We start from the raw sequence: 27,321 nt of genomic DNA, 5'->3' as shown, positions 1-27,321 counted from the left end.
ACTGTGACTTTTCCTTTAAAAAAAAAAAATCACATTCTGGTTTAATTGTGAATGTTAAAGTCACACAGACAATACTGAAGAAAGAGAAGCATCAATCCCAATTTTCTACTTAAAGCTAATGCTGTGCAAGAGATATGGATCTCAGGTCATTTGTTGCAGACAACTTTTATTACAAATGATTGAAACCTGTTAGCAAAACACCCCAAATGATGCCTGGCTTAACAAACAGGCAACCAAATATTGACAGGAAAATCATAGCAGGGCAGCAGCTCCACCAGAATCAAATCAGATGATCAGGAGAGGCAGTGAAGCATGTTTCTCCTAATGCAGGTCACTTTGCAGCCTGGCCAGCTCCATTAGATTTCAAGCTGCATTTTAACCCAATGAACACAAGTACAAACCCTTATCATCTACCCCAGTGAAGCATTGCACTCATCTTCTGGTGATTTTAAAGCATCTGCTGTGTTAAGAGAAGCCAGGAATGAACGTCCTTCTGCCTCAGCACACTACTTGACCTTACTTAGGGTCTCTGTGTATGAGCAGCAGTAACTGGAAAGGAAAATGAAGATTCTCTTTTATTAGTGACAACAGTTGCTGGCCAACAGCTCTTGGAAAAAAAAAAAAAAAAAAAACAACACAATTATCTTCTAGCACACGGGATGCCTTTTGGCCACTTCTGCAGCTGTTTCATTAGCTACAGCCTTTGCAAAGAGCTAAGACTGAAATTAAGAGGAAAGCTACTGAATTCCAGATGAGGATAAAATTCCACAGGGGATTTATTTTTTTAAGGCATAGATTTCACAAATGGTAGCAACAAGCCTAAGACTTGGTTTCCATTTAACCCCTTTAAAACCAAGGAGTCCAAATGCCTGAGTGTACCAGGAGGTGCCTTCTTGCATTGAACTGCCAAAGCATTCTTAAACCTTCTCATTTCATCTCTTAGAAGCCTTGCATGTGCTATATAATATTAAACTTGGTTTTACTGCTATTGTGTTAGGAATATTATGACAGAAGAAACAAATGCCACCCATTCTGGTGGCTCACATGAAATTTTCCCAGCATTCAGAGAAAAAAAAAATAAATTAACTACTCTCATCTCTCAGTAGAATTGAAAAAGAGCTCACTGGACCTGGTTTTGCTCTAGCAAACAGAAGGACATGAGCCAGGAGCCTTCTCAACTAGAATTTCAAACTTACAATATGAAACCAGTGTCAGCTGCTGCTACTCTGGGGGAAATTCCTGATAGTCATTTTCTACAGGAACTGACCAGAATATGGACAAGTTCATTTCTTTGACTGTTGCCAATAGATTTGATAGGAACCTGCAACCTTCAGTCCTGACATGAAACATTTTCTATAAACAAACAGAGCCCCCAGTCACCCTTTTATTCCTCTTCTTACTGGCACTGCTCACAGCACGGGGTCATTTGTAACATACTCCTTTCTTATTTATTTCAAGCCCCTGAGAGGAGCTTCCTTTCTTCTCCTCAACCTTTATTCTCAAGCCTGGTATAAGCTGCCTAAACCAATCAACCTGATTGCCCAGGTGATGCCAAATTTTACAACTTTTCACCTCTATCACAGGTTTTGTCTTTTTCTGGGATGCCAAGACATTAATGGTCCAAATGGACTTGGCTTCTCTGCTAAATCTTTCTTTGATCTATTGTTCTTTCAACTTCCAGACCACAACCTCTTCCAGACAGAAGCTGTGCTGTATATATCCTATTTAACAGAGATGGAACCTCAGTAAGAAGTTGGACAACTTGATCCACTTTCAGCTAAGTCCAGCCATGAGGCCTCTGCACAGCTTTTAAATGATTTCATAGGAACACCTCATTTACTCCTCTTACTAGTCCAGCTATATGATGTTGAGTCCTTCCTACCCAAATGATTTCTGGTAATTCTATCCTTTGTAGCAATCACACAACTCCATCAAGTCCTAGCCATTAAAAAAAAAAAAGATTTAAAGGAAGTCCTTTTACATACAGCAGTTTAAGATTAATCAACAGTTTAAAAGCTCCTACTCCAAAAACCCTCCACAGTCTAATTTGGGCTTCACAGTGGTCATCAAATAGATAAAATACTTCAAACACTGAAATATAGGGCCAGGCTGGAGTCTGAAGGCAGGCAAGTGACAAAAGCTGCTACCTGATGATGATGGGATGTGCCAAAACCAGCAGGAAACAAGGTACCTTCAGCACACAGTAGGGAAAGAAGACTCCTGCTCATCAGTGCTTTCTCCTTAATTGTTTTACCTCCCACAGGAAAGGGGATTAACCTGGAGTCTCCTCACAGCATGACACGTGCATTAAACTTCTAAATCACAGAACATCTGCTACACATTGCTCAGGCTCTTGTGTACCAAGGCAAAACTTGCACAAAGAGCTGCTCATCCCTCCAGACTGCTGAGCAACCAAGATTTCAGATGACACCTCTGCAGTTGCCTTTCATTTCCCAGGTGGAAAAAGAGGAGAAAAGGACAGCCCTCCCCACACAGAACTGTGCACAAGAGTGGGAAAACAAAACCAGAGTGATCTGATTTGATCAGCTGATTCTAGAGCACCTCGAGTCAAGTTTGTCCCCTCCATTCTCCTTTTTTTTTGTGCTTAATGGATTGCAGTGCAAGAGCACAGCTTCTGGGGATGTGGTTATAACCTCACCATGCAAAAAGAGTTGTTTTAGGGACTTTTTGCACACAAACTCTCATGCCAGCACTTACAGATCCTTTGTTGGTTGCACAGAACTAAGGTAAGGAAGCTTCTGAAAAAAGCAACTTGAATTCACGCCAGCATTCCAGAGCTTTAAAGTAGCTGGAAAACATAAACTGCATGCTCTGTGCTGAAAGCTGGAAACGTGCAGATGGTTTCAAAAATAATGCCAAAACACACCACTCCCCACAAAACAAAACCCAGAAAGACTCCCCCCAACAATAAAAAAAAAACAAAAAACCCCATCAAACCCAAACAACCTACCATTAAACCACAACAAAAAAAAATGCTAAATACCAGAAGACCCCAAAAATATCATTTAAACCTTCAGAGCCTGTAACTATTTTCAATCCATCTATTCAAAGGAAATGAGCTCTTTGGCAGGAGACACTTCTGCTTCTTTTCATCCCATTTCCTGATGAATTCCTGGATTTGTGTTGCTGTGTGCACACTACCCTCTAGTGACTGCTCAATTCCATGTAACAGCATCCCTCACCTCTTCTGAACATTACACACAAAAAGGGTTTTCTGCAAATATTACCTTTAGGTTCTAGCTCTAAGCTTTACCCACACATTTGCTCCTTATCCTTTACAATCTTTTCAGCTGTCAGAAACTTACTCTCACCCACTCCAAACATATCCACAGACTCAAGTGCAGACTTAAGCAGCAGAACAAATTCCACTTTTAATAATTCTCTAGTTCTTCAGAGTTTAATACACTTAAAACCTTTGGGAAGAATATCCAATAGGTACCTACCTTTGAGTCTGTCTGGCAAGAAGCCCTTTAATAAACTTAGAAAACCCTGTGGAAGTTACTCTGAGAAACTTATTCTAGAGGTAATCACTTCATTTTACCATCCTTAGTGTCATGCCAGTGTCTCACCACCCTCACAGTAAACAATTGATTCCTAATATCTAACTTAAATCTTCCCTCCTCCAGTTTAAAGCCCATTCCTCCTTGTCCTGTCACTTCACACCATTGTAAAAATCCCCTCCCCAGATTTCCTGGAGCCTTTTCAGGTACTCTAAGGCTGTTATGAGGTCTCCCTGGAATCTTCTCTTCTCCAGGCTGGACAACCCTATATTCCTCAGCCTGGTTCTGAGGTGCTCCAGTCCTCACCTACCAGATGAAAATTGAGGAGTGTTGCAGTGTGCAGACCAGAGAGAGACTCCAGAGGCTGTCCTGACAACCCAGAACAAAAGGTTAAGTCACACCTGATGCCTTCAGTAGCAAAAAGCTTCAATGATAAAGTTTGCAACTCTGATTCTCTCGTCTACATATTCAGTTCTCCCTTCAGCTGTGTTCTACACATCTACAGAATGCAAGCAGCAACTTCTAAGGACTTCACAAAGTGGTTTGAACACCAGGATGACAAAAGCATCCCTACCTCTGTGAGCCAAAGCTGCCTGCTCAGAATTAGGTGAATCTACTGTCTGTAGAAAGCTCTAATTGACTTTAAATTGATACTCAAAAGAAGAGCTGTTTAATTATAAAAAGATTTTAATCCAGTACAAACACCAATCCTGAATTTCTCAACCTTTTTCACAATGGTACCTTCCAAATCAAAACTGAAGGGCAAATCAGAGTTTTATTGGCAAAGTTTATTTGATGTTATCACCAGATGAGCAGCTTCTTGCCAGAAGAATTATGACTGTACTTCTTCACAGAATAATGTAGTCTGTAAAGGAGAAGACACATCAGTGACACACAATTAAAACAATTTGTATACTTTTAACTTCATAGAGCCCCAAAAACTGGTTCCCAAACAAGCCAGGTGAACTATATAGATTGCCTTGCTTTGAACATAAGGTTCAAAATTGCACAGTACTGTCATGGGACACGAGAGCCCAGATGACCCCATTTCTCTACAAGAGATCAGAAAGCTACAAATACTTCACCAGCTTTCTCTGTTTAAGGCATTACTCTTCCTCCACGAGCTCCCAAACTGCTTAGGTTGCTTTAAAATGAGTCCAACCCTTTGTAACAATACCAGAGTTTTGCCTGGCACAGTAAGTGCTCACAGAAGAGTCAAGGTTGTTGTAGCAAAAATGAAAACACAGTCTAGGATTTGGCTAAAGGAGCAAGGAACTTAGTTTTAAGAAGTATCTTTAGAAAAGAACAGAAATACATCATGTAAAGAGAAGTCAAGCTACATGCTGCTCATCCCCTGCCCTTACAAAGACTTTTGAAGTCATACCTGTTATCCATTTGCCATCTGAAGTATCTTCATTTACTGAAAAAAGGAGAAGCATTTATTAATAAAACAGTTTTAGCCAAGTTCTACTACTATAACAAATGAAGCTTTAAGCCATTTTACTGACACTTGGGTTAGACTTTTTTCAGTTACCACAGTGAAAAGCAACAGGAAAACCAACAGGTTTTGTCTATTGGAAATTCCCTCAAAGGCAAATGTGAGCAAACAGCTGCTCAGAGCTTGAGGAATCCTCCATGTAGCTGCATCTTCAACTACAGCTACAGACTAACAAGACTCAAGCTGCCTACCCATCCACACCTCTTTGATTATGCTTAAAAAACTATTTCAAAAAACACCCACAACGTGTCAGAGGCTGCCACAACTACACTGCTGACATTAAAAAGTCAGCTGGGGTTTGGTTTTTTTTTTTTTGCATTTGCTCTGAATGCAAACATCAGGTGAGGGGCATCCAAATCTGCTTGTTGCAAACTTTTATTTGAGCTCAGCTAGCTAAAGCTACAGATTATACTAAATAACAAATGCCTCTCCTGAAACTGCAGGGGAAACAGAAGAGGGATTCTGAAGGGGTGAGAAGTAAACACTTCCAGCTGGGCTGATGTCTGACCTAGGAGCTCAAGACATATTTAGGTATCACTCACCATTCCAAGAGTTTTCATGACTGCTGTTTTCCAGAAAAGACATAAATTGTCTTGAGTTTAAACACAAACACTAACAAAACTGATGAACAAGGAAGATCTAACCCAAGCTCACTTACCAACTGGAAAATAATTTTAAAAGACATGAAGAACTTCTAAATAAAAAGCCAGTTTGTCTGCTATGGAGACTGAATGCTAGTTGGAGAAGCACTTGATACCCAAGTCCCATCTGCTACGGAATTATCAATCACACACCTGTGATCTTGGTTTCTAATTCCTTTATATGCTTTGAGAGAATTTCTGTGAACTTGACAGCTCTGGTAACTCAAGTGACAGAAATTTCACCATTTCTGTATTAACAAGCAGTAAAAGCTACTTTCTAGGGCTGAGTTCTTGAAGGGAAGAAGTCCATCCACACTACTGGGATCAGTGCAAGACTAAGTGACACCCTGACATTCACAGCCAAATAACTGTTAGCACTACTGCTACCGCTACACCAGCTACTAATTTGTGCTGTTATATTGTAACCAACTCTAGGAGCGCTTTATGAAAGCAGAAAGAAAAAAGGGTAAAAATATCAACTAGTAGTTCACAGCACCACTGCCTTATTTCCACCCAACAGTTAGGAGAAAAATCCAACTTCATGGAGCAATCCCTGAGGTTTGTCTTGGGATACTGCAGGGCAGGAGGTAATTGCAGTTTAATGCTGTCAACTGTGCCATTTCCAACCACTGCCTGAAGCACACAAAGCTGGGATGTGACTTAGTTTTCACAAGGATGCACGGGCACTTTCACACCAAGGTCAAGTTACACATGCAATTGCACTGTACTGCTTTGAACCAGAACAGAGGGGGGTTTGAAGCAACTCCTCAAACCAGCACTGAGTTCCTTGGATTTATTCTCATTTAGCATTCCTTATTTTTAAACATGGCCTCGTTTCAAAGACCTTGTTCACCATTAGCCAGGTTTTCTTTCCAAGTTACATGGAATAAAACTTATTTATACCCTCATAGAAGAAAAACAAGCTGAAATTAAAAAGCAAGGCATGCAAGGCAGTACAGTGCTTCCTTGAACAGGATGGACACATTTCAGTGATGAATAAAACTCAGTCAGCACATCCATGCTTCTTTTCAGTACCTGGTAGATACTTCATTTCTGATGGAGAATTCCAAGGAAGAAAAAAGCAAAAGTGAAGATTACTAAAAGGTTGATACCTCAAAGCACTTCAAGAGCTACAGTTAAGTGTCAAAACCTTTGTTAAAACACTTGGGAAAAACCCACTTTGCTGCACAGTATTTCTCAGGGGACAAAAAGCTGCTCAGGAAGGTGACTGTTCTGACACCCAGGTTATTCCTCTCGTTGTCAGATTTTGTGTTTCATGACAGAGAACTCCGTTTCCCTCCAAGCTGCATAACTGGCAAACTTGTAGCAAGTTGCAACCACAGAATGAGGAGCTCCCAGCAAGTGAAAACACCCACTGTCCTGGGAACCACCCTCCTAAAAGCAGTGTAGGGCAGGCATTCTGTCTCTGTTCTATTTACACACAGTCCTCACTGCCTACACCACCTCATTTTATTACCAAAACATCCCCTGGAAGGAACACAATGAGTAACATTAACTGGGTAAGAGTAAGCACTAGAGATTTAGGTAGTCTGAGTAACAAAGCATAACTACTTTGTGTGCTGCAAGGCTGAGTTATGTGATTAGAGCAGTACTGTTAGGATTATAAAGTTAGCTTTAGTTTAAGTGACTTATTTCAGAAGCCTTGGTTGGCTCAGCTAAGCCTGGAGCAGTGAGGAGCATCACTAAGCTACTGAGCTGGGACTAAGGCAGGACAACACCACACAGATTACCTTCTGTGATCCCGTAGGACAGGGGGAAGAAAGGGAAGAAACAAAAGTGTTATTCATTAATTTCTAATCAACATTTCAAAGGCAATGTGCCCCCTCTACTTCCCAGACATTCCCATCCTACCTTCTTGCCAGCACCAACGTTTGCCTTGGCTGTGCCCCTGACTTTCTTCATTCTGTTCTTACGTTCCTTCCTCTGCTTCCTGGAAGTTTTCTTCTTTTCATACAACCCATGCTGGTAAAAAAAACAGTTAAAGCTGCATTTAACTTTGGTGCAATCTGAATCTAAGTCTTAAACAGTATTTGAAGTGCCCAGAAACAGTAAAGTTAACACTGAGTTGTCAGGCAAGTCACTGATTAATATTTCCACACAAAATTTAAGCCTCTGAGTAGTTTATGTACCAGTCATCTCTTCTTCAAGACCTTTAATAGCAATTAATTCTCTACAACTGCTCATCATGGATTCTGCCTTCCCAATTCCCCTAAAAAAAAACAATTCTAATTTCCCCTAAACAAAAACAATTTTGCAAATGTAGCAGCAAGCCAATGCTACTTTATGATTTCTCCCCCAACCTGGAGAACACCAACAGCACTTACCCAAAACCTGAGCTTTTATACACAGAAATCACACCCCACTGAACACTTCAAACCCACCCTCCCTGTTTCCAAGCTGCCACAGAACAACCTACCCTGGCAAGCCTGTGCTTTGGTTCATTTTTCTTTGCATAGTCCAGAGAATCATAGATCATGCCAAACCCTGTTGTCTTGCCACCACCAAAGTGAGTTCTGAAGCCAAAGACGAAAATGACATCAGGAGTTGTCTTGTACATCTTTGCCAGCTTCTCCCTGATTTCTGTTTTGGGGACTGTGGCCTTCCCAGGATGAAGAACATCTATCACCTATGAAAGGAGTTATACAAGTTGAATAAAGCACCCCAAAAATCAGTCTCTATCACAACCAGCCCACCATGAGCTCAACACTGAAACTAACCCATTTCAGCAGCAGAAAACATTGCTTATTTGGTATGTTCATACCAGATTTCTGCTTTAAAACACAACAGTTCCCCCACCTCACCATCAACCTTTACCTTCACCATTCAACAACACATTTTACCCATTTAACTCTCATAACAGTAACTCAGGAGGTTTTTAAGGCCCCTTATTTATAGGGTCTAAAGAAGACTCACAGACCACACCCAACAGAGGAGTAACCAGAAGCTTTTTTTTTTTTGTAATTTACCATCTGCTTGCGTTGAAGCAGCCTGTTGGTCATGAACTTCCTGGTTCTGATGGTCACTGTGTCGTTCTGCAAGGGAAAATGCACAGGAAGAAAACTTGGTAAATACAAAAACAGGCCAGCAACGCACCACACAGAAGCAGTTACAAGTGTCTCAGATGCTGACAAGGACCTCAAGTTTAACTTAAATGAGCTGGTCCTGTGATAGAGGTAAGACCCCCTGCAGCACACATTTCAATGGGTGTTTCTGAGTACACGGCACCAAAAACCAGCCTCACGCCCTCTGCTTCCAAGCAACACCCATACTGCCACCCCTGGAGCAGCTTTTCATCAAACACACGGGTTACAAACCCACCCAGTACAACAGCACCGCTCCAATTCCTGTAACAAACCTCTGCTCCTGTTTCCTTCCCCCTCTCAGGCAGGAAGAGCCTCAAAACTGAGAGAAGAATCATAGAATCGGCTGGGTTGGAAGGGACCTCAGAGATCATCAAGTCCAACCCTTGATCCACTCCCATTGCAGTTCCCAGCCCATGGCACTGAGTGCCACATCCAGTCTCTTCTTAAATATCTCCAGACACGGAGAATCCACTACTTCCCTGGGCAGCCCATTCCAATGGCTGATCACCCTCTCCTTAAAGAAATTCTTTCTAATATCCAACCTAAACCTCCCCTGGCACAACTTGAGACCCTGCCCTCTTGTCTTGCTGAGAGTTGCCTGGGAGCAGAGCCCAACCCCCCCTGGCTCCAACCTCCTTTCAGGGAGTTGTAGAGAGTGATGAGGTCTCCCCTGAGCCTCCTCTTCTCCAGCCTCAACACCCCCAGCTCCCTCAGCCCTTCCTCACAGGACTTGTGCTGGATCCCTTCACAGCCTCTTTGCTTTTCTCTAGACCTGCTCCAGCACCTCAATCTCCTTCCTGAGCTGAGGGGCCCAGAACTGGACACAGGACTCAAGCTGTGGCCTCACCAGGGCTGAGCACAGGGGCAGAATCCCTGCCCCTACAGCACCGCTTCCACTCCCTCAGCGCAGCAGCACAACCCCGCTACACAGACCCAGGGTCCCTCTCTCCGACCAGCACCAAAACGACACCGGAGGCCCCGCTCCATCCCGCAGCCCCTCACGGCCAGGCCGCGGGAGCCCCGGCGGGAAGCGGACGGCCAAACCCCCTCAAGGACGGCGCCATAAATCCCTCAACCCGCTCCGGGTACGCCAGGCAGCCGGGGAGATGCAACCGGGGAGCGAACAGAGGGAGGATGGCGGAGGAAAAGATCGGATGGAGATGGGCCCGGTCCGGGCACTCACCATGGCTGCGGCCGCCGCTCCGGCACCGAACGAGGAAAGGCCGAGGGACAGCCCCGCAGCCAATCAGAAAGCAGTGCGGGGGCCTTCGGCTGGGGCGGAGTCGCGCGTTGGGGTGTCCGCGTCAGTGCCGGATTAGAAAGTTAGGGGGAGACTCTTTGACCGCCGGCGTTGCGAAAGGGAATAGCGGAGCCGTGAGAGGAGCTGAGCCGCAAAGCCCGGCGTTCCGGTTGTAACGGTGCCGCTGAGGGGGCTAACGTAGCGGCCATGGGGTGTGTGAGGGAGGGGGAGACCCGGGAGACCTCCCCCGGGAGACCTCCCGGCATTTCCCGCCAGCAGGGGGCGCTGCAGGAGGAGGCCTCTCGGCGGTGCCGCTCTGCGCTCCGGCGGGCGGTGAGGGGAGGAACGGCGTCGCCCTCCCTCAGAGCCCTTCAGCCGCCGCCATGGTGAAGGAGCAGTTCAGGGAGACCGATGTGGCCAAAAAAATGTGAGTGGGGTGACCCCTGCGTGGCAGGAGGCTCCGGTGGGGCTGCTGCTTCGCCGCCCGGTGCCCCCAGCCGAGGGAGGTGGTGGCTGAGGTGGCGGAGAGCGCCCGGAGGGTGGTGTGAGGAGTTGGGTGTGAGGGGAGCGGAGGGGGGAATGGGTGAAAAGCTCTGAAAAAGAGCCCTGAGAAGCTCCGGTGTGACGGCTCATCCCCTCTGGAAAGCTCCGATGTGGACCTGGGTTGGAGCTGCGGGAGGGTGCGGGGTCTGTGGGATCCACAGAGGGCCCAGGAAAGGCGAGAAATCCCCCCAAAACTGATCAACCAACCTCCTGTCACAGGGCTCTGGGGTGGCTGTCACCACAAGGAGCCCGTTTGGGCAATGCTATGAGTGTAAATCGGTGTTCTCGGCCTTGCACACCTGCAGAGCGTTTCTGCAAGTGGAGGTTTTGCTCATTTCTGGTTTTTTTCAGTTCCAAATTTTTCAATTTCTGTTCTAGAAGCCACATCTGCTTTGGCATGAAGTCTCCGGAGGAGATGAGGCAGCAAGCTCACATCCAAGTGGTCAGCAAAAACTTGTACAGTCAGGACAACAATCACTCCCCCCTGCAGTATGGAGTGCTTGATCATCGCATGGTGAGCACCCTTCTGGCTTTTTGTTTGATTTGTTTTGTTTTGGTGGTGGGTTTTTTGTTTGTTTGTTTTGTTTTTGTTTTGTTTTGGGGTTTTTTTGATGTTTTCGTGGAGTTACTTGAAGTGGTTAAAAATAAGTTGGGATGGCTGAGATTTGGTGCTCATCCAACACATGTGCACATGTAAGAGGCTATGGACTTAAGGCTCTGACAGGGGAGGTTTAGGTGGGATATTTGGAAAAAAATTCCTTATAGAGAGAGTGATCAGACATTGGAATGGGCTGCCCAGGGAGGGGGTGGATTCTCCATCCCTGGAGGTTTTTAAGAAGAGACTGAATGTGGCACTGAGTGCCATGGGCTGGGAACCACAGGGGTAGTGAGTGGATCAAGGGTTGGACTTGATGATCCCAGAGGTCCTTTCCAACCCAGGTGACTCTGTGACTCTTGGCATCACATCCCTTGCAGTCTCCACTGAGCCTCCATGTCTCTGATGTCCTGTGAGGAAGGGCTGAGGGAGCTGGGGGTGTTGAGGCTGGAGAAGAGGAGGCTCAGGGGAGACCTCATCACTCTCTACAGCTCACAGAAAGGAGGTTGGAGCCAGGGGGGAGTCAGGCTCTTTTCCCAGTAAGACAAGAGGGCTTGGGCTTGAGCTCTGCCAGGGGAGGTCTAGGTTGGATTTTAGGAAAAAATTCTTTCCAGAGAGGGTGATCAGGCACTGGAATGGGCTGCCCAGGGAGGGGGTGGATTCTCCATCCCTGGAGGTTTTTAAGAATGTGTCACTCAGTGCCATGGGCTGGGAACCACAAGGGGAGTGGATTAGGGATTGGACTTGATGATCTCGGGTCCTTTCCAACCCAGCTGATTCTGTGATGTGGTTTTGCTTGCATGGACTGTTAGGTGCAGTGGCAGCTACTTTCCTCATGCTTTTGGGAGGTTCAGGAAAGCATTCTGTAAAGGCACGAGTTACTTTTGCTTCCTTGCTGGGATATTTATCTGCAAAAATGCTTTCTTGTAGCTCAGTAGCCTGCAGGGCAGTTGCAAGAGCTGCATGGGTTCCTGTCACTGCTGTCAGTGGGGGCTGTGTGTGTGTGTGTGATTTTTATTCCTCAGCATTGTAAATGGAGTGCCAAGAAGCATGTCCTGGCATTCTTCTGATGCTGGCAAAAAGGTCTGCTCTCAAAATAGCTGAAGAGCTTAAGAACTGTTAATTTTTCAGTGTAATCAGTTCAGCCACACTTTTCTTCTCTGTTTTTGTCCTCCCCTCCTCCCAAAGGGAACCAGTGAGAAAGATCGTCCCTGTGAAACCTGTGGAAAAAACCTGGCTGATTGTTTGGGACATTATGGGTACATTGACTTAGAACTTCCATGTTTTCATGTGGGATACTTCAAGGCTGTGATAGGCATCTTGCAGGTAAGCATGATTATAGTTTCCAGCAGTTCCTAGTCTAGAAAAAGGAGTTTAACAGAAAAGATGGTGTCTAAAAGAGTCATTGGGAAGACCAATAATGTTGTACTATGATTTTTTCCTTTATGCATCTTTTTTTTGTGATAAATGTGTCTAGGTACCAGCCCTAGTGAGCTGAATATATCTGTTTGTTGTGTAAATAACTGATTAATTCAATCCATTATTTTGCTGTAATAGTTTGGATGAAATGTATGCAGTATAATTTGCAACATCCCAGTCAATCCAAGCTCTTTTTCTGGCTTCTCCAGTGATGTGAATACACCTGTTTGTTGTGTAAATAACCTCAGACTGATTAATATAATCCATTAATTTGCTGCAATAGTTTGGATTAAATGGATGCAATATAATTTATAACATCCCAGTCAATCCAAACTCTTTTTATGGCTTTTCCAGATCCTGCAGAACACAGATAAAGGTTTCCCTCCCTAACTCTATTTTCCTGTGTCCTTTCCTTCATGTGTCACCATATAGAAATGGGCCTTTTGACCAGAACCGTTGTATTTCCTTCAGAAAAACTGTCCCCTGCTGCAGAACTGAGGTTCCAGGAGCTGTTACCACTTTGCATGTGCCTGCTAAACAACTCTCCCCTGTTTCTGTGTGTTTGCTTTGAAGATGATCTGCAAAACCTGCTGCCGGATCATGCTCTCAGTGGAAGAAAAAAAGCAATTTTTGGATTACCTGAAGAGACCTGGCCTTACCTATCTTCAGAAGAGAGGCCTGAAAAAGAAGGTGTCAGAAAAGTGCAGAAAGAAAAACACTTGTCCTTACTGTGGTGCCTTTAATGGTCAGTGGTGGTGTGAGCAGTTAGTGATAATAACCTGTTGTGATGTTTTTGTCTTGCTGGCTCTGAGGGGCATCAGAAGCTTGGATGCCCTTGTTTGGTGCTCAGACAGTGGGTGTTCTGTCTGACCTTGATTAAGAATCAGAGAATTGCAACCTTAATGTCACATTAAGGGCTTGCTCACATCTCATTTAGGTGGATAGAGACATTGTCCTAGTTGCTTGCTTTGTTTCATGTGTTAGCTCTTCATGACAGTAACCAATACTTGCATAATGGCAAAAAACCCTATTTAATGTTATTTAATTTTTTTTTTAGAATTGGGAACTATTCTTTGTGATCAGTACCTTAACACAAGACCTAAATTTTGCTTCACATTAATTTTTCATCATTGGATTAAATTGTCTTTATTAATAGTAGATGTGTTTGCCATTCTCTAGGAAGAACTCTGCAGTTTGGCAGTGTTTGAGCTGCTCTTGGGTTACACTGGGGTTTGTTCTTCAGGGCAAAGTATCTTAAGATTTCACATTTATTTTCAAAATACATCCTCTTTTTTTCATCTGCTCTAAAGCAATGATACTGCTGTTAAAGTGGCTGCAGTGTTACAGATTCATACTGGATGGTTAACTCATAACTTAAAATTTTACCTTTTACCTAGACATGTGGGGGACACAAACAAGAAACAGGCATTCACAAAATTAAGTGGTAGGTGAACATAATTCAGTGAAATTCACCAAGTTTGGAAAGCAGTTGTGTTAGTCTGTGGAAGTTTTATGAATAATGTACCTGCATGAGATGAAAAGGTTTGTCAGGTTCTTCTTACTCTTCCAAAATTACTTCAGAGAAGATTGTGGTGGTACACAGATGGCACTTAGTGCAGTTTTTAGTGTGGGAACTTCTGGTCCAAAAAAAACCCAACCCAAACAAATAAAAATAGGCTGATTGAGATGAAGCTGAATTAAGTGTGGTATGAACCACCTGCTTTCAGCTGCATTGTGATCCTAGGCACAGGGAGCCAAACAAGGAGACATGCCCTGATTGTCCTCACTGTATTTTGTGTATTTAAGATACTGTTTGATAAAACTAAACAAAGTTTTGCTTTATTCTTGTGTTTACTGAAGATTTAGATAGTTTTGAAACTGTGGCTTCATCGTTTAAAGTTATGGATTGTTGTGGTTTTTTTTAAGAGAAAGCAACCCCATCTTTACTTGCTTGCAGGAACTGTGAAGAAGTGTGGCTTGCTGAAAATAATACATGAAAAATACAAGACCAATAAGAAAGTGGTAGATCCAGTAGTATCAACTTTTCTCCAGTCCTTTGAAACTGCCATAGAACACAACAAGGAAGTAGAACCTTTACTGGGAAGAGCTCAGGTGAATTTTCTGATGACTTACTTTTTTTCCTGGTTTTTGTGCTTGGAATATATTCCTCAGAGGTTGTCAGTGTAGCAACTCAAGCCTCGTGGTTACCCAATATTTTTAGATACCAAAGACACTTGAAGAATGATTATTTAGAATAATGTTAAACTTAGAAAAATTAGAAATGTGGTTTATTGGCATGGTTTGATAAATGGCTTTCTGTCTGTAAGGGAGGGGGATACACTCAGTGTGTCAAACTTCCATAAGCTGCAGCAGAGAGGCCCACAGAAGCTCTGCATGTACATGGAGGTACAGGGCAACTCTTGAGAGTATTACAGTACAAAGGTGCCTTTTTGTCCTTCAGAAGAATGTAATCTTGAGGATGAGAGAAGAGGCTTAATTTCTTCACCTTTTTTTTTCGTTCAGATTTGCAGTGTGAGCAGTTTTGTTTCCTTCTGCTCTTTAAAAGCTGGGAAAATCCTGGAGTGCATGTATGGAAAGGAAAAGTAATGGATATTGCATCAGTAGTTGTTTTAAGGAGAGAGAAGTGAGGTTATTTTAAAAAAAGTTTAGAAAGTTCTGTAATTCCTGTGGGTACCTACTAATAAAATGAGTGCAATGTACTGTTAAGCTTGTGAGAGGTTTATTGAGTTGCTTTGTCAAGTGACTATGAAGAACTCTGATAACTTTAAAAAATCCAAGAGGACAGTGATGAGAAGTGAACACTGATGTATATATAAGGAAAAAAAAACCTAGCAATTTAGAAGCATTGTTTCAGAATATAAGTTTTGTTTGAATTAATAGCTCTTATCTAATTGTCTTTTTACAAGACTTTATTATTCAGCAATCAGTAAATGAGGGAAGGAGGAAAGCACTGAAGCTGTTACCTCATTGACACCTGTTACATCATGGCTTAATCTCCTTTTTGTCCATTGTATTCTGTAGGAAAACTTGAATCCTTTAGTAGTATTGAACCTCTTTAAGAGAATCCCAGCAGAAGACATCCCTCTTCTTCTCATGAACCCAGAAGCAGGCAAACCTTCAGATTTGATCCTCACACGACTCTTGGTGCCTCCACTCTGTATCAGGCCCTCTGTTGTGAGTGACTTGAAGTCTGGCACCAATGAAGATGACTTGACAATGAAGCTGACAGAAATCATTTTCCTCAATGATGTCATAAAAAAGGTGAGTCCTCCTTCAAGCTCTTAGACTGCTGCCTTCAGAAAGATTTGGTTAGCATTGAATATAGCAAGTGGTTTCATTTGTCTGACTCCTTACAATCCAGCAAACACTGTACTGCTGTGTCACTGGGCATTTTATTGAAAGAAATAAAGTTGCTTCAGATGGAACTGGCTCCTGGTGGATCATGAGATGTTTTTTCCTTTGAGTTCTGGTGTGTAAACTTGTCTTTTTTCCTCCCCTTCCCTTGACTATGACACTTTTTGAGTGGTCACTTACAGTGAAAATGTTGTTATTCTTTTTTTCCTATGTAGACCTTTTCTTTCTGCTGCACCTTTCTTCTTTATTCCCCCATCTGTTCTTAAGAAATCCAGTGTCAGATAACATGGTTATCAAATTGAGACCAGAAGTAAATTTAACAAGTTATCATTTGTTTAGAATAACAGTTCTACCAGACCAATGCTTTTCAAAACTGCTCTTTTGTCAGGAAACTAAAATGAAGTGAAGCCTCACTCTCCTGTGACTGAAAAATCATTAACTACTAATGATTTTCTTGGCTGCAAATTTACTGCCCAACTTAAGTGGCTTGGAAAAAAAATACTTTAAATAAACTATGCACAGTTTTGTGAGCATTTGTCAAAGCTGATGGTAGTCAAAAGAAATTTTTTGGTTGGTTAGCTTATAAATGGCCTTATGCTATCATTATATGCATCTTGTTTTAAAGTTATCTCCCCTTTTCCATTGCAATTTGTTTGAAGGTTTTTTTAGGATTAATTTCAGAACAAGAGCTCATATTAGAAAAATACTTCTCTAGTTTAGTTTGTGTTGTTACATTTATTTTCTGAACTGGAGGACTTTTATTTAGCATAGGATATCAGGAGCCAAAACCCAGATGATTATGGAAGACTGGGACTTTCTTCAGCTGCAGTGTGCCCTGTACATTAACAGTGAGCTTTCAGGAATTCCTCTCAACATGGCACCTAAAAAATGGACCAGAGGTTTTGTTCAGAGACTTAAAGGAAAGCAAGGTATGTTTAGAAGGTTTTATTTGACTACACTTTTTTCATTGAGCTGTAAATACTTGCTCTTCCAAAGCATCTCTGTGCTCCTCTTGTGTTGTGCTTCATTGATGTTCCTTGGAAGATGTTCTGCAACTCTGTCTTCAGAGAGAACATTTTGAAAACAATTTCTATATAAAAGGAGGTTTCCCTTGCTTATTTTCCTAGGTCGGTTTAGAGGCAATCTGTCTGGAAAAAGGGTGGATTTCTCTGGCAGAACAGTCATTTCACCTGACCCTAACTTAAGAATAGATGAAGTAGCAGTGCCCATTCATGTTGCTAAAATACTAACTTTTCCTGAGAAGGTAAGCAGTCTAGAACCACAACTTCTTCTATGCCTTTTTTTCTTTTTCCTTTTCCCAAACCCCCCCAGATATCAGTGTTGTGCTTCTGTATAGCCTTGTTGTAAAAGAGAATGGATGCATTGCAGTGATGTTCAAAATTTCCTTCAGTGACACTTGGGCAGTTCTGTTGCTGCTGGTAAATGAAGGTTGTAGAATTACATATGCAGGTGTTGTGAAGGCATGTGGTGTCAAGAGAAGAGTTTTGCTCTATATTTTTTTAACTCATACATAGCTCTGTGTGTTTGTTGGTGAATCTGTCTAAGGAGTGGTTGGGTATTTTTATTTCTGAATTTTCTTTCCAGGATTTTAATTTCATTTCACTCTGATGTTCTTCTCTAAGACTGCCTTATGTTTTCCTCCTCTGTTCACTCCTGCCTGTTATCTTAAGCAGCTGGAGGCTGAAGGGGGAGCTGTCAGCTAAAATTTTAAGATGCAAAAGCTACCAGCAAATAGAAGAGGTTCTGAAACATGTTTCATTTGTTTCTGATCGAAGTCTTTATGTAACAGGTGAACAAAGCAAATATTAATTTTATGAGGAAACTTGTCCGTAATGGTCCTGATCTTCATCCTGGAGCCAACTTCATACAGCAAAGGCACACACAGATGAAAAGGTATCATAACTCTCTGTAATGATCCACTTTTTATCTCTCCCCATCAACATCTTATTTCTGCTGTGTGAAAACGGTTATATCTACAGGGACAGAACCCTCATAGTGAAGAATTTCTTCCCAATATGTATTCTAAATCTGTTATCTTTCAGTTTGAAGCCATTCTTCCTTGTCCTATCACTACACCCCCTTATGAAAAGTCCCTCCCAGCTTTCCTTTTGCCCCTTCAGGTTCTGGAAGGCTGCCAGAAGGTTTCCCTGGAGTCTTCTCCAGGCTGAACAGCCCCAACTACTTTGCAGTCAGTTTATGGGTTGTGAGAAGTGATGGAATATGAGTGAAACTCCCTGATCCAACTGAAACAAATTCTTTCTTTTTATAAGTAGGCTTTTTTCTTACTTGTACTAACTGTAGCTCCCTGATACAACCGAGACAAATTCTTTCTTTTTATAAGTAGGCTTTTTTCTTACTTGTTGTACTAACTGTAGCTTTGTTAACTCAGGTCAGAGATACATTCATTATTTCAGTAGCAGCAGGGCTGATCTTCAGTGATGCATCCACCTCAGTTTTGTCTTTCTGTTATCATAACACAAATACTCCCGACATTTAGTGTGAGAACTTGCTTAATAAACTCATAATTTCTCTTCAGTTGTCTTTAGATCTTTCTGGCCTTTATTTCTCCTGATCCCATTTCTTCTGACACCATTCTTCTGTGTTATCCTTTAAGATTTTTGAAATATGGAAACCGAGAAAAGATGGCCCAGGAGCTGAAGTTTGGAGATATCGTGGAGAGACATCTCATAGATGGGGACATAGTCCTGTTCAACAGGCAGCCTTCTCTTCACAAGCTGAGCATTATGGCTCACATTGTAAGTGCACTCACAGCCTAACATACAGGTAGTGCATCCCTCAGTATCAGGTGGTTTACTCTGGGTGTGTTTTAGCTCTAGCACAAAACCAAAGAGCATTTTCTGGAACACTGTGTGGGGATGAGGGTGAATCCAGAGCAGTTGTGCTTTTGTGTGGGAACTGATGTGTAACAGGGCACTGTGCTGCCTGGAGAATTCTGCTCATAGCTGTAATTGAATTCTCTGTCTCTTCCTGCATAAGCAATTCATTTTTGTGGAGTTGATGGGAGCTCTACAAATCATCCTACATTCTGTGCTTTGTATAAATCCTCCCTGATGGAAGTTACTGCTACATTTGTGGAATGTAACCCAAGTACAATTCATGTCAGCTCCTGGTGAAGTCCTATAATAAGAAAACTTGACTCGTGTCTGTAATAAAAAGGATAAAGCTTTGAAGGAAGCACTCAGGCATGGCTTTTCATCTTTTCACGTGCTTGACTGCATCTGCATCACTGTTTTATTATTTGGCTGTTTGTTTATTTGTTGGGTTTTTTTGTTGTTTGTTTTTTTTTTTGCAGGCTCGAGTAAAACCTCACAGGACATTCAGGTTTAATGAATGTGTCTGTACACCATACAATGCAGACTTTGATGGAGATGAGATGAACCTTCACCTCCCTCAGACAGAAGAAGCAAAAGCAGAAGCCCTTGTTTTAATGGGGGTATGTAGATAATGTCAGGCTTGGGATATTGCTAGTTACAGATGGGCTGAGACCTGTGTTTCATAAATTGGATGTGAAATCTGAAATATTATTAGGGTTCCTGAGTATGGAAAACGTGCAGCTGTGGAGCTGCCTGACATATTTTAGAATAAATTAAGGCTGTTACTTAGTGGTAGTCTAACAGAATTAAATTTAGCATCCATGGAAAAGTCAGTGGTTTTAAGTAAGAAGATGGCACTAGTATGTTTCTGCCTGCCTGTCCTTGTTGGTACCAGAACAGGCTGGCTCTGTTACAAAACAGATGAGTGCTTTGCCTTCTGGTCTGAAACCTCAGCACTTGCAGGTGGGCAGATCAACTGGAAATGAGGCAGTGGTAGTGTGTTTGTACTGGAGAAGACAGTTTATTAGAGAAGGCAGGAGACAGCAGGCTCTTAGGGCAGGGGAAAAAAGGTAGAAGAGGAATCTGATTATTAAATTAAATGAATAATGATTATTAAATTAAATGAAGAGGAATCTGATGGCTGCAGCCACTGATCTGTGCTGTGAAAGAGGAGTCAGTAGCAACAATCTCAAGATTTTCCATTGTGTTGCTCCTTAAGAGTGACTGAATGCCACTGCTGCTTCAGATGGACCAAATCTTGTCTGCAGTTGGTTTGCTGAACTGATTTGGGAGCTTAAAAAGAAAATTTTTTCCCCTCCCAAGTGTTTGTGAGAGGCTTGTGTGTGTGTTCAGGCATAACTGCTGCATAGGTGGGAGGGATTCACTGGTGCAGGAGTCTTAGGAAGAGAGGAAAATGGGGCTGGTGGATGTGGCTACCTCCATTATTACCTGTCAGTAGTGACCACAAAACTTGTAATATTTCACTGGCTCCTTTTCCAGGTTCTCCAGTCTAGCTTCCCTTCCCTTCCCTTCCCTTCCCTGCCTTCTTTAAACAGTAACCTACTCAACACCTCAGACTGAATTTTTGCTTTGAAACTGAGTATGGAATTTCCAGTAACTGCTCTCAGATGACAATAGGTTTGCATGGACGGTAGTGAACTGAAACTCCTAGTTTATTTTTTCTGTCTTTCTACCATTTTTGCTGAAATAACTGAACTAAGTGGTGAATTTCCCTCTGAATAACAAGTAGAATATCAGTGTCTTCAAATACATAATTGTTTTGCTTCTTGTATCATAGACTAAAGCAAACTTGGTAACACCAAGAAATGGAGAACCTCTCATTGCTGCTATTCAGGATTTCCTCACAGGTCTGTAAATAAAGTTATTTTAGAGCCTGTATGATTTAACAGTCATTCCTTCAGAACCACTTCTGTCTTGTCCAGGATTTTTCTATATTAATTAAATAAATTCTCCTTTCACAAGTCAAAGTTACATTATGGAAGTTAAGACCATCTTTAGTCTGAAATATAAGCATGTCCTCAGAAGCATTTCTGATATTGTCTCTATCTTTGCAGATGCAGTTGTTTTTGTTGTTATTATTCATATTATTACTGCCTTGGTGAACCTTTTGCAGTGCTTCTCTGACAGAAAATTCAATGTTTGGGATTGTACACATTAGGTAGACAGTGTAAAAAGCTTATAATTATGATAGGAATTTTGAAGATACCATGAATTCAATTCCTCTTAATTTCCTTTAGGAAAAGTCCAATGAATATAAAGAAGAAAGTGTACAAAAATTAATGCTTGGGCCTTTTTTTTTACCTATGAGATAAAACCTGAGAGTTAGAGTAGGTTATAGGAATGCACTTGGTTTAGTTTTTAGAAATTTGGGTGTGGAGCAATTAAAAAAAAAAAAGAAATTGGAAAAGATCTGGTACTGAAGCTGTTTAAAGCAAGTTTATTTTGCATACTAAGTAGATAACTTGTATTAGAATGGGATCATATGCTAAATATGCAATAGCTATTCAAAATAATCTCATTTTAGTTTGTCACATTGTCACTTTTTTACATTCTAGGTGCCTATCTTCTTACATTAAAAGACACCTTTTTTGACCGAGCCAAAGCCTGTCAAATTATTGCTTCTATCCTGGTTGGCAAGGATGAGAAGATTAAAGTTCGTCTTCCACCTCCAGCCATTCTGAAGGTTTGTCAAACTCTTTTTTCTAATTTTATTAAGTCATTCTCTGTGTGTTCTTGAGCCATGCCAGGAATAATATGCCTTAGTTGTTAACCTGGCAACACATTAAAGATGAAAGGGGATGAGTGCTGTGTGATTTTTGTTGTTGTGACATCATGAACACAAAATATTTACTAGGAAGACCAGAGTACATGTGTATGTATCACAAACTTCCAAAAGAGCTGTAGTATCCTTGATTAGATTAGGCTGTTCAGCCTTTGTTCACACACATTTAAGGATGTTTGTATTTGATCAACTTTGAATTTCAGGCAAGCAGTATTGTTGGGAAAGAGTTTGGTGTGTTTGCAAATCTGGTAAATACTGAATACACCTTTTTTATACCTTTTGCTTAATTCCAAAAGAATTAGTGCACTATTTGGGTGTCCCAGGACAGAATCCTAGACCCCAGGAGCATAGATCAGGGCAGCTGCCTCAAGCTGCTGGCTCTCAGGTGTATCCCACTCGGATAGTTCTCATTTTCCAAGAGGGAATTGTGCTGAGGGAAGAGTTCTGTTTCCTGGGGCTCCTCCCTCTTGGCCTGCTGCTCCCTCTGCTACTCTATGCCTAGGCTAAGCTTATATTCTTTATGTAGGTGTTGGTATTAATTATGTTACTTCATTAAATCAGTTTATCTTGCAACCCACTTGGCTTCTCTCTTCCCTTTCTTGGCTGGGGTCAAGGGGTGAGAGAGCAAACGTGCTTCAGTTTAGCCACAGATCTGGGCTCAACAGTGACACAGGGAAATTCAGGAAGTGGAACTGAAATACCAGTGAATAATAATAATAGTGAATAATGAGTAATCCTACTTAACTTAAAGCATGGTCATTATTTATAGGCAGTATCCAGTGTGAGTTTTATAAATTTATATGACCTTAAATAAATATAAATTTATAAATAAATAAATGACCTTAAATAAATATAAATTTATATGACCAAGAACAGTGATTCTTTGCTTCTGTCACTACAAATAAGTAATTTTAGCACTAGCTGTGGCAGTTACTTACATGTAATTAGAGCTGAGGGGTGTACATAGTTATGTAAAGCTTTAACCCCCTAAAAATTTAAGCTAAAAGCACTATATAAAAAAGGAATGATCAGTGTTGCAAAAGCTTTTAGGCAATGACAGCCTTATCTTTTTTTTCTAATCAGAAAGGGAAATGTGACAGGAGGGAGCAGTAGAGGATATTTCTCTAAATAGATGCATGTACCTTTATTTAAAGTATAACTATGCAGCAGTTGGTGTTGTTACATCAATAAAAATGCATAAGGTTTCCCTACTACTGTGCACTTCCAGAAGTATGGTTCTGTGCAGAAAACAATTTTACAGCTAGATGCTTTCTTGCTGTTTTACTGTAGTTGTAACATGAACTTTCTGTAATCCTAATTCTTGTCTTTTTGTTTCTCTAAGCCTGTAACACTCTGGACAGGAAAACAGGTCTTCAGCCTCATTCTCAAGCCCAGTGATGATTGTCCTGTCAAAGCCAACCTGAGGACCAAGGGCAAGCAGTATTGTGGCAAAGGAGAAGACCTGTGTCACAATGATTCTTGTGAGTGACACTTCTAAAGCTGTGTGAGGGAAGGCTTCCAAAAATTGTTGCTCTCTTTCTCTTGAGTTTGTTGTTGCTGGGGTCACTGAAGGAATTACAGCAGCACTTAGCATAAGGATTCCTGAAATAAAAACTAGAGCAGGGATCAGAAGTCTAACAGTGGAAGGGTAAGGGGTATGTAGGGAAAGCAGGAATCTCTGGGATATCAAACACTCTGTATCTTTCAGAGTGACAGATGGAAAGACTTGAAGCAACTGTAGGAGTTGAACAAGGCTTTGCTTGTTACTAGTTTAATGTTGATGTGATAACAGCTGGAATAGAACTTGGGCAGATAAGATTAACTTGGCTTTTTGTTGCTCAGAAGTGGGAGTTAAGGAACCTAGAGAAAAACCACTGATGTACAAGAATTCTGTCTTGCCATGTTGTTGTGAGAGACAATCACTAATTAGGACTCATATCCACTCTACACCAGACTGTGAGCTCTGTCTTTAGAAGACAAGACCATGTTGTGGTTGGGAAGTTGGCTGTAAACATGGTGGTACAGTGTTTTTCAGCCTCTGAGGAATGTTTGATGAAAAGCAAGAAAGAAATCCTGTTCACTGGTGTGAGCAGAGACCATCATCTTTGCTCCACAGCCTCTTTGGTTTAGGAGGTACAGGAAGAATTGCCATTTTCTGAGTTTGACAGATGCTGGATTGGTGGCTCTGTTCAGTTCTCTGTGAACAAAACCAACCCTTAATTTCTGAAGCAACACTAATTCCCTTGAGAAGGTTATCTGTATATTCTTCAAAGGCTTAAGAAATCCTGGTATCTTGGTTTTATTGTATTTAATAAATGTTTTAGCAGAGACTTGGGGTCAAAGAAGATGGTTATGTAAATTCAGATTGAAAATACTGAGCATAGTGTGCAAATACCTACACTGTTTAGCATAAAATTATTTAAATGAGGACTATTTATACATGCCAGTTCTTCTGTGAAAGATTCATAATGAAGCAGAGGATGAACTTATATTGTACTGTTGTCACAGAAAATGATGTCTAAAGTTCATGTACAGAAGATAGCTTAAAGGCTAAAGCTTAAAAGGAAGATTCAGTGCCTGAAAAGGAAAGTTCTGATGAAGCAAAAGGAAGCCATCTAGAAGAGGCAGTGTGTACAGGGCTACAGGCAAGACAGATGTCTTTGATGTGTTTGTAATTGAAGAGGCATCTGAGTCCAGTGTGCCTTTTAAATTGTAGTTGTGCCTCCAGAGGTGATTGAGTTGAACTCAATATCAGAATCGTTAAATAAGAGAACTGAAACTTCACTTCTGAAATTTTCTTGCTCTACTTTATAAAAAGTTAAAAAGCTTGTGTTCATTATCTGTGCTTGAAGACTTTATTTCTGGACAGATAGAATTGGTTGAGGACTTGATTCTGATTAATGAAGCAAGGTTTATTTTTAGATGTTTAACAGAAAAGGCTTATTCTCTATGTTTCTCACAAGTCTTAATTGGATACAGTTGCCTTTGTAAGAAGGAAGGGAAATAAATTTTAACTGAAGTTGGTAAGGTCAGGTTGTGGGCTGTTCCCCCATTCTTATGCACTTCTACAGACAAATTAAATGTATGTCTTTGGGTTTGGTTCTTTTCATGAGCAGAACTTTTTTTTCCAAAACCTGTTTAGTGATTAGTTTTAGAAGAATGATTCTTTTTGCCTTTTTATTCCTAGATGTCACAATTCAAAACAGTGAGTTAATGAGTGGCAGTATGGACAAAGGAACCTTAGGTTCAGGGTCCAAGAACAACATCTTCTACATCTTGCTGAGAGACTGGGGACAGGTAGAAGCTGCAGATGCCATGTCACGACTGGCCAGACTTGCTCCAGTCTATCTTTGTAAGTAATGGAAGGGGGGAAGTGCATTTCCTTGTTAAATAAAGCAGAAATTTACTGGATGCACTATGTTTAAAATAATAAGTTAGTTGTGAAGCTGACAGAAGCAGTGAAACAGCTGATTGTGCTTATGATGGTCTCATGATGAGAGGAAAAACTAAAGCTCCTGATGATGATACTTGCTGGTTTCATTTCCGTTTTCTCTACATGAGATTGAGCTATCAATATCATTTTATATATTTTTAATTTATTTTTTTTTACTTAATAATAGCAAACCGTGGCTTTTCAATTGGAATTGGTGATGTAACCCCTGGGCAGGGTCTGCTAAAAGCTAAATATGAGCTCCTGAATGCTGGCTATAAGAAATGTGATGAGTATATTGAAGCTTTGAACACTGGCAAGCTACAGCAGCAGCCTGGTTGTACTGCAGAAGAGACTCTAGAGGTAAAGGTGTTAATTTAAATATTTATATTTGGAGACTTCATGAATATCTTCATGTAGCTTGTGAAATTCAAAATTGTCTACTGAAACCTAAAAATACAAGCAGGATTCCTTGGTATGGAACTTCAGCTGAGTTAGGCAGAACATTTTGATGTTTGCATACATCTAAAATTGTTAGCTAAGTACTAAACAACAGAGATACTCTCTTTCTCCTGGCTGGTTATATTGGACTGTCATACCAGAGTATAAAATTACACAGGTAATTGGAACTGAATTAATCACATTTATCAATATTTGCTAAATTACCAAGCAGCCAAGAAACCTAATCCAAGAAGCAAACCATTCCTTTTGTTACAGTTCTGTTTATATGCAAGTGTTTCCCTGCCTCTTATTGAGAAACAAGTTAAGTGCACCTTGATTCTGCTGGGTTTTTCTTTTTTCTGTGAAGATTTTGATGGGGAGCAGTGGCTTGCCCAAAAGCTTGCAGACAGGGACTTAATTAACAATCTTTTTAAGTGGGTTTTTTTTATGGCTTCATACATCTATCATCTTAGCCAGTCAAGGTCTGGTTTTTACCTTAAGCAAAAAACCCAAACAACCAGAAAATCCCCCCTTATGATGAAGTACTGCCACAGTTGTCCAAGTGGCACTCTGAAAAAATTATCTTAGAGTCTTTTCCCCTCTTCATCTTCTTTGACACCTGCCTATGTCCTAGAATGTTTTTTAATACATTTGTTCTGTTTTTTATGATAGGATTTATTGGCATTGTACTCTCTAAAAACAATCCAAAAATATATCTTGGATTTCAGTGAGACTCAGAACTCAGTTTATTGCTGACTTTATCTTAAGCTGCTGCTGCTGACAGATGTCTCTGGCTACCCCTGTCTTATCCCAACATTTTGTGCAGCCAACTAAAAAGTTGAAAGTTATCAGAGTTGGAAGTTCAAATTCTTTTCCCAAAGGCAACATTTAGGTTTCTTTCTCTTCATTGTGTTTTAATTCCCTTGGACTACTGGAAAGTATTGTCTGTGTATGGTGTTTTTAATGAAAGCTCAATCTCCAAAATCTTGGATTTCAGGCTTTAATCCTTAAAGAACTCTCTGTTATCAGAGATCATGCTGGCAGTGCCTGTCTCAGAGAACTGGACAAGAGCAACAGTCCCCTTATCATGGCTCTCTGTGGTTCTAAAGGTAGGGATAGCTAAGCTTTGGAAGTAGATTGCATGTTCCATCACTGCTCTCAAAAATTCCTTGCTCTGTCTCTGTCTTTATAACTTGTTTTATACAGTCAGTTGTGCAATTCATGCATTGATGTCTAGACTTGAAGTGGCTTCTGTCAGTAAGTACAGGTTGGCTTCAGTTAATGAAATCCAGCTGATGGGCTGCTTTTTGTCTGAAAATTTGTGGTATAAACTATAAGACATCTTGTGGGGTAAAAGAGAGACTGGAGGCAAATAGTGGTGGCATGAATGTAGGTGACCTGAAGGAAAAAAAATTAAAATCAGTTGCTAGCAATGTCATAGTCTGAGTTATCAGTCTCTGCATAAATGCTGAAATGAACAGGGCAAGCATTGAACTTCAGGTGTTACAATTCTAAATGCTTTTTTTTGACAAATTACAAACTGAATAATAGATACTTATAGAAGTGAAGACAGCTGACTCATCAGAGGAGCAGTGATACTCCTCATTTGGGAGTGACATTTTCTTTTTTCTGTCTTTTCAGGCTCCTTCATTAATATATCCCAGATGATTGCTTGTGTAGGTCAGCAGGCTATCAGTGGGTCACGAGTTCCTGATGGGTTTGAGAACAGATCTTTGCCTCACTTTGAGAAGCATTCTAAGGTAATTCTGTCTGGTTACCATAAGACAAATGAAGCAAATTGCTTTTTAAATTTTTTTAAGCTGCTTTCTGTAATAATCATAGAATCATAGAATTGG

General features: G+C 41.2%; 2 protein-coding genes across 5 annotated transcripts in view; one reads left to right on the top strand and one right to left on the bottom strand.

The window, feature by feature from the left end:
- Nucleotides 1-4,282: 4,282 nt before the first annotated feature.
- Nucleotides 4,283-10,048, bottom strand: RPS24 (ribosomal protein S24). Of its 3 annotated transcripts, XM_030452948.1 has the most exons (8): nt 9,948-10,048; nt 8,648-8,713; nt 8,098-8,307; nt 7,533-7,643; nt 7,412-7,414; nt 6,696-6,713; nt 4,906-4,941; nt 4,283-4,386 (listed from the first exon to the last, which is right to left on the bottom strand). In XM_030452948.1, the coding sequence occupies exons 1-6, from the start codon at nt 9,948-9,950 to the stop codon at nt 6,708-6,710; spliced, it is 399 nt and encodes a 132-aa protein (XP_030308808.1). In that variant the 5' UTR covers nt 9,951-10,048; the 3' UTR covers nt 4,283-4,386; nt 4,906-4,941; nt 6,696-6,707. The 3 variants fall into 3 exon arrangements, with proteins under 3 accessions (XP_030308808.1, XP_030308809.1, XP_030308810.1); XM_030452949.1 differs by lacking the exon at nt 7,412-7,414; XM_030452950.1 differs by lacking the exons at nt 6,696-6,713; nt 7,412-7,414.
- A 202-nt stretch (nt 10,049-10,250) lies between these two features.
- The window catches only part of POLR3A (RNA polymerase III subunit A), a 36,066-nt gene continuing 18,995 nt past the window's right edge, over nt 10,251-27,321 (top strand). Inside the window, exons 1-18 of one of the 2 annotated variants that reach the window (XM_030452946.1) lie at nt 10,251-10,431; nt 10,926-11,061; nt 12,331-12,468; nt 13,135-13,306; nt 14,519-14,673; nt 15,604-15,843; nt 16,703-16,865; nt 17,064-17,200; nt 17,747-17,850; nt 18,572-18,713; nt 19,271-19,411; nt 20,590-20,659; nt 21,368-21,495; nt 22,937-23,075; nt 24,782-24,946; nt 25,215-25,387; nt 26,463-26,574; nt 27,107-27,225. In XM_030452946.1, the coding sequence (XP_030308806.1) occupies nt 10,388-10,431; nt 10,926-11,061; nt 12,331-12,468; nt 13,135-13,306; nt 14,519-14,673; nt 15,604-15,843; nt 16,703-16,865; nt 17,064-17,200; nt 17,747-17,850; nt 18,572-18,713; nt 19,271-19,411; nt 20,590-20,659; nt 21,368-21,495; nt 22,937-23,075; nt 24,782-24,946; nt 25,215-25,387; nt 26,463-26,574; nt 27,107-27,225 (2,478 nt within the window). In that variant the 5' untranslated portion in view covers nt 10,251-10,387. The remainder of the gene's footprint in view (nt 10,432-10,925; nt 11,062-12,330; nt 12,469-13,134; nt 13,307-14,518; nt 14,674-15,603; nt 15,844-16,702; nt 16,866-17,063; nt 17,201-17,746; nt 17,851-18,571; nt 18,714-19,270; nt 19,412-20,589; nt 20,660-21,367; nt 21,496-22,936; nt 23,076-24,781; nt 24,947-25,214; nt 25,388-26,462; nt 26,575-27,106; nt 27,226-27,321) is intronic. The other variant, XM_030452947.1, reaches the window with a different exon arrangement.

The sequence above is a fragment of the Calypte anna genome, chromosome 6 (assembly GCF_003957555.1).
Source record: "Calypte anna isolate BGI_N300 chromosome 6, bCalAnn1_v1.p, whole genome shotgun sequence".
In the NCBI taxonomy this organism is placed as follows: Eukaryota; Metazoa; Chordata; class Aves; order Apodiformes; family Trochilidae; genus Calypte; species Calypte anna.
The sequence above is the reverse complement of the archived record's forward strand: the minus strand, read 5'-3'. Positions and strand labels throughout refer to the sequence as shown.